Source organism: Lampris incognitus, chromosome 2, assembly GCF_029633865.1.
Source record: "Lampris incognitus isolate fLamInc1 chromosome 2, fLamInc1.hap2, whole genome shotgun sequence".
NCBI classification, from domain to species: domain Eukaryota; kingdom Metazoa; phylum Chordata; class Actinopteri; order Lampriformes; family Lampridae; genus Lampris; species Lampris incognitus.
In genome coordinates, this window is record NC_079212.1 from 38,512,104 (window position 1) to 38,521,294 (window position 9,191).

Consider the following 9,191-nt stretch of genomic DNA (forward strand, 5'->3'; position numbering starts at 1 on the left):
CTTCATCCGTACGACTTCCCCAATTTCAAGTGCCGGCAATTCACGGGCAGATCTGTCATAGAAGGATTTGGCGAGTTGCTTCCTGTGGCGCAGCTTTTCAGTGACGCCCACGACAACAGCTGGTTCCAGGAGCTTGCTTGCCGCCGGGATGGACGTCTTCAACCGGCGGGACATGAGGCGTTGTGCTGGGCTGCTGCCCATGTTTTCCGTAGGTGTATTCCTCCAGTGAAGCACGGCTTTCCAGGGGTCTTCACCATCATGCGCGGCCTTACGCAGAAGATTTTTTACAATCTTCACGGCCGACTCGGCCTTGCCATTCGCTTTCGGGTGTCTGGGAGAGGAGGTCACGTGCTCAAATTCCCACTCAGAAGCGAACCGTGTGAACTGAGCTGTGAACTGAGGGCCGTTGTCTGTAATAACCTTCTCTGGCTGACCATGTCGGGCGAACTGTGCCTTACATCGCTTGATGACTGTCTCTGCAGACATGTCGGGTAGAAGCTCAATCTCCCAAAAATCGGAATAGTGGTCGACTATTAGGAGATAGTCTTTCTGTCTGAAGCTGAATAGGTCCATGCTCAAGACCTGCCATGGCCTGGTTGGTACTTCGTGAGAGAGCATGGTCTCCTTTTGCTGATTGTGGGCGTACACATTGCAGGTCGAGCAGCTGCAGCTGCTTACAAAGTCCTTTATCTCTGACTGCATGTTGGGCCAGTACAATGTCTCTTGAGCGTGTCGGTAGCATGCATCACCCCCTATGTGACTTGAATGTATGCGCGTCAACATTTCTGGGCGGAGTGACTTTGGGATGATGACTTTTTGCCCCCGGAACAGAACTCCGTTCTGCACACTGATTTCATCCCTGAAGGGCCAGTACTCCCTAGCGATGAGGGGCGCTTCCTCCTTTACATCTGGCCAGCCCACGAGAACAGTGTTCTTCAGTGCCTGTAAGCATTCATCTCTGTCGGTGTGTCGTCTGATCTGTTCCAGCCGCTGGTTAGTCACATTCAGGTACTCTGCCTGGTTCACGTGCTGTATGTCTTCCTGCTCTTGTTGCAGAGAGCAGATAGCGTGTCGCCGATATGCAGTCCCTCTGCCGGAGCATCCAGCCGTAGCTCTGCTGAGCGTGTCGCTTATGAACATCTCTGGGCCTGGTTTGTAGATTACCCTCAGGTCGTAGTTCTGCAGAGTCATGAGCATGCTCTGGAGTCTCTTGGGCGCATTGAGAAGTGGCTTGCTGAAAATAGAGATCAGAGGCTTATGGTCCGTCTCTGCTGTGATTGGGTCGCGGCCATATAGGTAATGGTGAAACCTCTGGCAGGCGAAGACGATACTGAGACACTCCTTCTCAATTTGTGCATAGTTTTTTTCGGTGGGGGTAAGAGCCCTCGAGGCAAATGCGATGGGCTGACCTTCCTGCATGAGACAACAACCGAGACCGCTCTGGCTGGCGTCGCTCTGGATTGCGATTGGCTTAGTTACATCATAGTAGCGCAGGACGGGCATGGCTGTCGCCAGCGCCTTAAGCTCATGAACCGCCGCCTCGTGCTTAGGCAGCCAGTGCCAGGGTGTGTCCTTGTCCAACAGGCGTCGCAACGGCTCGCAGACAGTAGATAGATGAGGCATGAACTTGGCTAAATAGTTAGCGAAGCCAATGAGACGCTGCACGCCCTTGGCATCTGTTGGGTTCGGCATGTCAATAATGGCTCTCACCTTCTCTGGATCGGGCTTCAGTCCAGCAGATGAGAGAATGTGGCCATGAAACTGCACCTCAGCCACCTTGAACTGCAACTTCTTCAGGCCGAGGCGAAGCTTGACCTCGCGGCAGCGTTCCATCAACGCCGCAAGCTTGACGTCGTGGTTGTCCCCAGCCTCCTTGTCTGTGTCCCCGCAGCCGACGACCAGGATATCGTCTGCAATGGGCTCAACGCCCTTCAGACCGGCGAGGAGCTCGTGCTGCTTGCGCTGATATACCTCGGGCGCCACCGATACTCCAAATGGTAGCTTGAGCCACCGCTTCCTCCCCCAGGGGGTCCAGAACGTGGTCATGAGGCTACTCTCATAGTCCAGTTTGCATTGCAGGAATGCATCCCGAGCGTCCACTAACGTGAAGACTCTGGCCTTGGGCAATTTATACAAAATGTCCTCCAAGGTAGACATGATGTAGTGAGAGCGCTTTAGGGCTTTGTTCAATGGTTTAGGGTCAATGCATATTCTCAGCTTCTCCGGTTTTTTAACAATCACCATGTTGCTGATCCAATCTGTAGGATCTGTGACAGGCGCAAGGTGGCCGTCAGCCTCGTACTTGTCCAGCTGGGCTTTGACTGCTGCTTTCATTGCGATTGGGACATTGCGAGGGGCACTCTGTACTGCAGCAACACTAGGATCAAGGTCAAAATGGACCTCCCCAGGCACGGATTCCACAGGGGAGTTGAACACGTCACTGTATCTGTTGATAAGCTGTTCTTTAGTTAGGGCTCCTGGTTGTGTGTGTTCCATTTTGAGCACACCCTCTGGAATTGTGAAATGCATGAGCCCTAAGCGTTCACAGGTGGAGCCTGACAGAAGAGGATGTTGGCTGGTCCTCACTATTTCGAATGAGAGCTTGTGTGTTTGGCCTCTCACAGTACAGTCAGTCTCAAAGGTGCCCATAGAGCTCAGTGTTTCCCCCGAATACAGCTTCAGTCTGGTGTCACTCGGGCGGAGAGGTGTGTTTGGGGCCAGCCTTTTCTTGTCTTGAAAGCCCATTACATTGCAGGTGGCTCCAGAGTCCAGCTGACATTGTTGTGGCTTGTCGTGGAGTTTCAGAGTCACAAACCACTTCTTTCCTTTGGTGTGCACTGCGCCGATTGACTCAAACATGTACAGATCATCTCCATCATTACTATGCTCTGGGGGGTTCTTCTGTGTATTCCACACAGTTTACCTTGCCCTCAGCATGCCCCTTTTTGCTCTTTAAGCACACTTTAGAAAAGTGATTAAGTGTCCCACATGACCTACATTGTTTCCCGAAGGCCGGGCAATGCTCTCTGCCCCTTGAATGCGAGCTGCCACAATATTTGCAATTGCCTGCATCTCCTGCTGTTCTGGGTGGATTGCTCTGTTTCCATTGGTTTTGTCTGGGTTGCCTAGCAACGGCATGCACTGCCTCCGGCTGCGGTGTTGTTGCAAACTCCATTGCTCTCATACGGATGTCAGTTTGCTCTGCTGCGCGACACATGTCAATAGCTGTGACCATGTTCAAATCCTTCTCTCTCAACAGCCTGCGCCTAACGGCCTCGCTTGCAACTCCCAGGACTATCTTATCACGGATCATTTCATCTTTCAACTGTCCATACTCCCAGGTTGCTGCCCTCTCTCTCAGTCTCGTCACAAAGGTATCAAACGATTCTCCTTCCTCCTGCTTGCAACTCCCGAAAATGTACCTCTCGTATATTGTGTTTTTAGCTGGCTTGAAGTATTTCCCCAACTCTCTCAGTATGGCGTCAGGATCCCCTTGATCATCTTCTGAGAGGTTCAGATTGTGGCGGTAAATATGCCTGCATTCACTTCCCATCACACTTCTTAGAGTAGCCGCTTGTATTTTCTTGTCCTTGCCAAGTATGCCCGTGACGAGGACGTAGTCTTCATATTCGGCCCGAAAAATGTCCCAATTGACACTCCAATCGCCTGTGAAGCTCATCGGGGACGGTGGTGGAATATTCACGTTAGCTGCCATTGTATGTGATGCTATCGGCGCCGATAATGTTAGCGTTAGCTCCTCTGTGACAACGTCTTCAGCAGAAGTACTTTGCTCTGAATCGGAATCCTCTGACATGTGACCTACTCAGGCCTACAAACTTAAACATGCGAGCTAGTAAAATAAGAAATAAGTTCTCCGACTTCTGGCACCATGTTTCAGTAGGCTATCTTATAAAGAATGACACACACAAGAGTTGCTCAGTGCAGCCAAGTATATTCAAAGTGATGTAACATGTTCCTGAGCGCGGGTCATGTGTATCTAAGGTAAACTAGTGGATAGCCGATGGCATCGATCTATCTAGACCCGTAACAATTATTGCAAGATGCGACTGCATCGTCTTGGCAAAGAATGCACTGCAAAGCTAGCTGGCAAGAAGCTGCGAAACAGCTGACAAAACTTCTGAGTGTAAATGTAAGATCATGATTGCAGAACATGAGAATATGAGACTCTGTTGTGTACAAACAACAGACTCATTTGAAAGTTTAATGGTCTTGCTTGCACATATAGGTGATCATAAAGTATCCTAGTATACTGTCATTGTCTTAGGTAGCGAGCTAGCGTGTTGCAGCGATGGCGAGCGACGGTCTGATGAGGCCAGGACGCACCGCTCTCTCCCTCGCGAGCGGCACGCTCTGTGTCATTCTTTCACGCGCTCGTCTGAGGAGCCAGCTCAGGAAAAACATGTTGACAAATCAAGGCATCTTAAAACAGCAGTTGCTATGGCATCTTAAATGCAAGAGTCAAATAAAAAAAGGGTACTTACTTGTGAAATGTTATATTATCTGAATTGCCACTTTTTTCGACCCTATGCGGTTAGAGCACTGGTATGCGCCGCAACTCAACATTTTAGCTGGCAATTCTAATGCAATTTGATCGCTTCTTGGCCTACCTAAGATGGCCGCCAAGTCTCCCATGCCAGCTTCACTTCATATCGCGAGTTGTTCCATCCAGTCTTCTTTTTTTTGAGATCAGTGCATACACCTCACGACCCCAGGAGTGCGCCTTTATGTTGCTCCTCCCCGATAGTTGGCGAACAATGGCTTCCCCCCGACAATGGCCTCACTGAACAGTCCCAGTCATGGTCCTACAGTCAGAGAGGAAAATGGTTGTCTACCCAGCTCGAGTCGAACCCTCAAGCAAACAACACAACAATAACCAAAACATGAACACAACATCGCTAAAGCAATAATCTGCGCACGAACCTTAACAGTCCCAGAATCCCTTGCGCTTCCCCAGCGCATAGCCATCAGTCCGGCGACCGTTTCCTCTGGTCGCTACATACATTTATTCCGATTTGGCTCCGTTTGGACAGATGACACATCGACATGTTCGTCTGCCTCTCGGCTCGTGACGCACGGATGGGCGCCGCGCTTAATCCGTGGATACATTTGAATGTATTGAAGGATAGCCTCTTGAGATGCAGCAGCTAATTTTCAAAGGGGTCCTGTAGAAAAAGACAAAATTATCAAACACATACAAATAAAAACAGTCTCGCATAACAAACATACACTGCAAATACACAGGTACAGCTCCCGCCCTCGCACCCACGCTCCCAGTCCTCAGAACAGCAAACATTGGGTACAATGACCCGGATAATTAATTACATCAGCATGAAGAGCAGTTGAAGTGGTTTGTCTTCAAGTACACACAAATTAAAAGCATAAACAGGTTGTTTTAAGATGAGAAAATAAAGATGACCCCAAGATAGCATCCAGATGTGGGCCACTCCAGGCAATGATGTGGCACTGATGGCCTTCTGGCCCTGACAAAATGGATGTGAGCCTGAAGTGGCCCACATGTATAATAGCAAATATGGCCCAAATATGCCAAATCAGATGTGGGCCTTTTTTTGGCAAAGATGTGGTGCTCTCGGCAACATGTTATCTGGATGTGGCCCGTGTGGTAAATGGTGAATATGGCCCAAATATCACAGAACAAACATGGGCCACCTTTGGCAAATATGTAGAACATGCAGCATTGCTATGGCTTGGTTCTGGCCCAGATCTGGCAAACAGGAGTGGACCGCCCAAGTGCCATCGTTCCACTCGGTATGTGGGCCGTATGAAAGTGTCGGTGTGGGACGGGTCCGGGCCACAGCAATTTTGCTATCTGGGCCTGAAGCAGCAGAAAGAGGTGATAGATTTCAGAAAAAAAGGACGATCATTCCAGTCGGAAGGAGCCTTTGTATTAGATCAGGTGGACCGAGTCATAAAAATTAACATTCTGAGTAATAGCAAGTAGGTGAAATAATACATCATTAATGAGGAATATATTAATCACACTCTCTGAAGCTTCATTTTTCATCAGGTACAAATTAGCAGGCTATAGACTCTCATTATGCCAATTAGCAATGGGGGCAAAATAGATCCAAGAGAAAATTAAAAAGGAGAATTAAAAAGAAAGGAAGGGCAGAAAAGTTCCGTGTGGGAGTGATTTAGTGAAATACTTAACCATGACGAGTCAAGTGCTGGGTATATGCAGCAACTGTGAAGCGCTGTATGAGCTATTTATCATAGCCACAAAACTGGTACCTCAAACATGGTGTAATATGTCACCATACCATCACGCTTCCTTATCATCTTCCGCATCATCTGCCTTGAGTCCATCTCTCTCCCCCTCCTCCCTTACGAATGGCGAAAAAAGGCACAGCTCACTTTTAATAATTTCCCAACAACTCCCTTAAACCCCAAGTAGGGTATCTGGTTGGCGTGGTGGTCTATTCCATTGCCTACCAATAGGGAGATCGCCAGTTCGAATCCCCACGTTACCTCCGGCTTGGTCGGGCGTCCCTACAGACACAATTGGCCGCGTCTGCAGGTGGGAAGCCGGATGTGGGTATGTGTCCTGGTCACTGCACTAGCACCTCCTATGGTTGGTATGGGCGCCTATTGGGAGGGGGGGGGGACTGGGGGAACGACCCCCCTGGCGAAACTCCTCACTGTCAGGTGAAAAGAAGCGGCTGGTGACTCCACATGTATCTGAGGAGACATGGTAGTCCGCATCCGTACCGGTTCGGCAGAGGGAGTGGAGCAGCGACTGGGACAACTTATAAGAGTGGGGCTGGATACAATTGGGGAGGGGAAAAAAGGGGGGGGATCACCCAAATCATTCTAGAGTGATTAATTCTTTACAAATAGAGCCATTCAAGTCATCTGGGGAAAGTTCCTGTATTGTTTTCAAATCGCAGAAAAAAAATATGGCAACGTGAGTTTTTTTTCCCAGTATCGTGCAGATCTATGTATCTCACTCCTACCAAGGGTGCAGCAGGTACATCCACAGCAGTTACACTTACCACTGTAAAGTCAAACAAGCTAAGTTTACTTCAACAAAATTAGGAAACCGATTACCTTGAGAAAAGTAAGTAAATGAACTTAATTGTGTCAAGTTATGTAAAAAGACTTTATGATTTCACATAACTTGACACAATTAAGTTCATTTACTTACTTTCCCCAAGGTAATCTGTTTCCTAACTGTTTTTAAGCAAACTTGATAGAATTTACAGTGTGCTGCAGCAAAATAACTTGGTGTTGCTGAGTGTTTACAACGAACCCTTCGGCAAGAATGAAGACTGATCGTTTTTTTGTTTTTTGACAACTTTTTTTGGCGACTGCAAACCAGAGTCACCATCTTCCCAACACTGTAAATTCTAAAAGTTGAGTTTACTTTAAAAAAAAATAATTAGGGAACCGATTACACTTGGGAAAAGTAATGAAGTTCATTTACTTACTTTTCCCAATTGTAATCGGATTTCCTTTTTTTTTAAGTAAACCAAACTTTTAGAATTTACAGTGAACTACTCATTTTCTTTGCATAGTGCACACACAAAAAATTACATCCGATTACAACAAGATAACAGAGCGCACAACAATGCATCACAATGCATAACAATGCCAGGCGTGAAGTGTGATGTAAAGGCCAGATACAGACCATAACAGTAATGCCTAGAAATGATGTCTCTCTCTTTCTTTGTCTGTCTGTCTGTCTGTCTGTTTGTCTGTGTCTGTCTGTCTGTCTGGCTGTGTCTGTCTGTCTGTCTGGCTGGCTGGCTGTGTCTGTCTGGCTGGCTGGCTGTCTGTCTGTCCTCCTTAGTGATGGCTCTCAGGAGGCGTATGACCTGTACTACAGTGAGACTTACAGCGAGGGTTCCTCTGTGTCTCTCCAAGGCTCCCATCGTTGCCTGGCTTCTCCCAGCGACCATGAAGACGCCAACCCCGCGCTACTGCTCATGCAGGAGTACATGATCACTGTGAGCCCAGTGTGTGTGTGTGTGTGTGTGTGTGTGTGTGTGTGTGTGTGTGTGTGTGAGAGAGAGAGAGAGAGAGAGAGAGAGAGAGAGAGAGAGAGAGAGAGAGAGAGAGAGAGAGAGAGAGAGAGAGAGAGAGAGAGAGAGAGAGAGAGAGAGAGAGAGAGAGAGAGAGAGAGAGAGAGAGAGAGAGAGAGGTCAATATGTGGCTGAGCGAGAGTGAAACAGATGTAGACAGAGAGCATATTTACATATTCATAGTCTCTGCTAAAGACTAATGCATGTTTCTACCCCTTTATTGAGCTTTTCTATCTGTCTTGCCATCTATTTTTCATTTTTATCCTTTCCATTTATGCTGTTTTGTTTCTGTGTGTGTGTGTGTGTGTGTGTGTGTGTGTGTGTGTGTGTGTGTGTGTGTGTGTGTGTGTGTGTGTGTTTGTGTGTTTGTGTGTGTAGCTGCGTAGTAAGCTGAGTCCAGGAGAACTGCAGCAGTTTGCGGTCCTGCTGAGAGAGTACAGGCTGGGAGCTCCCATCAGCCAGTTCTGCTCTGAGCTGTTGCAGCTTTATGGAGACATCCGAAAGTTCCTGCTGCTGGGTGAGAGCCATAGACAGATACACACCGCCACTGTAGATGAAGCAATAAAGAACGAGCGAGACATAAGAGACAGTGCAGAGAGAGTGCAAATTCATTCTGGTATTTCAGAGATGGAGCCAGTGGGGGGGGGGGGGGGGGACAGACAGAGAAGGTGTGGACAGACATGCAAAATCTCCCAGTATTTGACTTTCCTCTACATCCTCAGCATCTGTGAACAAGACTCCTTTCCCATCCTCTCCTCTCCTCTCCTCTCCAGGTATGCGTCCATTTATCCCCGACAAGGATGTGGGCGTGTTTGAAAGTTTCCTTGAAGACATCGGGATCCGGGAGGGTGGGGATTTTAACCGACAGCTTTGGACGCATTAAGCGGAGCATGAGCAGTACCTCTGCCACAGCCATGCGAGGGTACGTCACTATGGCCTGAACAGTAGGATGGCAGAGGGGGGAGGGGGGGCTTTGAGTTTCCAATTAACCCCCCACAACCAAAAGGTCCCAAGTTTTAACCCCTCCAATAACCAACGTTCCCTTGAGCAGGATGTAAACCCATACCACACCAGGCTTACCTAAGGATGTGTTTACACTCATGCTGTCAGTCAGTTGAAATGTGTGTAATG

General features: G+C 48.3%; 1 protein-coding gene across 1 annotated transcript in view; it reads left to right on the top strand.

The window, feature by feature from the left end:
* The window catches only part of ccm2l (CCM2 like scaffold protein), a 38,865-nt gene extending 29,726 nt beyond the window's left edge, over positions 1–9,139 (top strand). The window contains 4 exon segments of the mRNA XM_056273388.1: positions 7,829–7,985; positions 8,439–8,577; positions 8,834–8,909; positions 8,911–9,139. Of these exon segments, the coding sequence (XP_056129363.1) occupies positions 7,829–7,985; positions 8,439–8,577; positions 8,834–8,909; positions 8,911–9,001 (463 nt within the window). The 3' untranslated portion in view covers positions 9,002–9,139.
* The last annotated feature ends 52 nt before the right edge of the window (positions 9,140–9,191 follow it).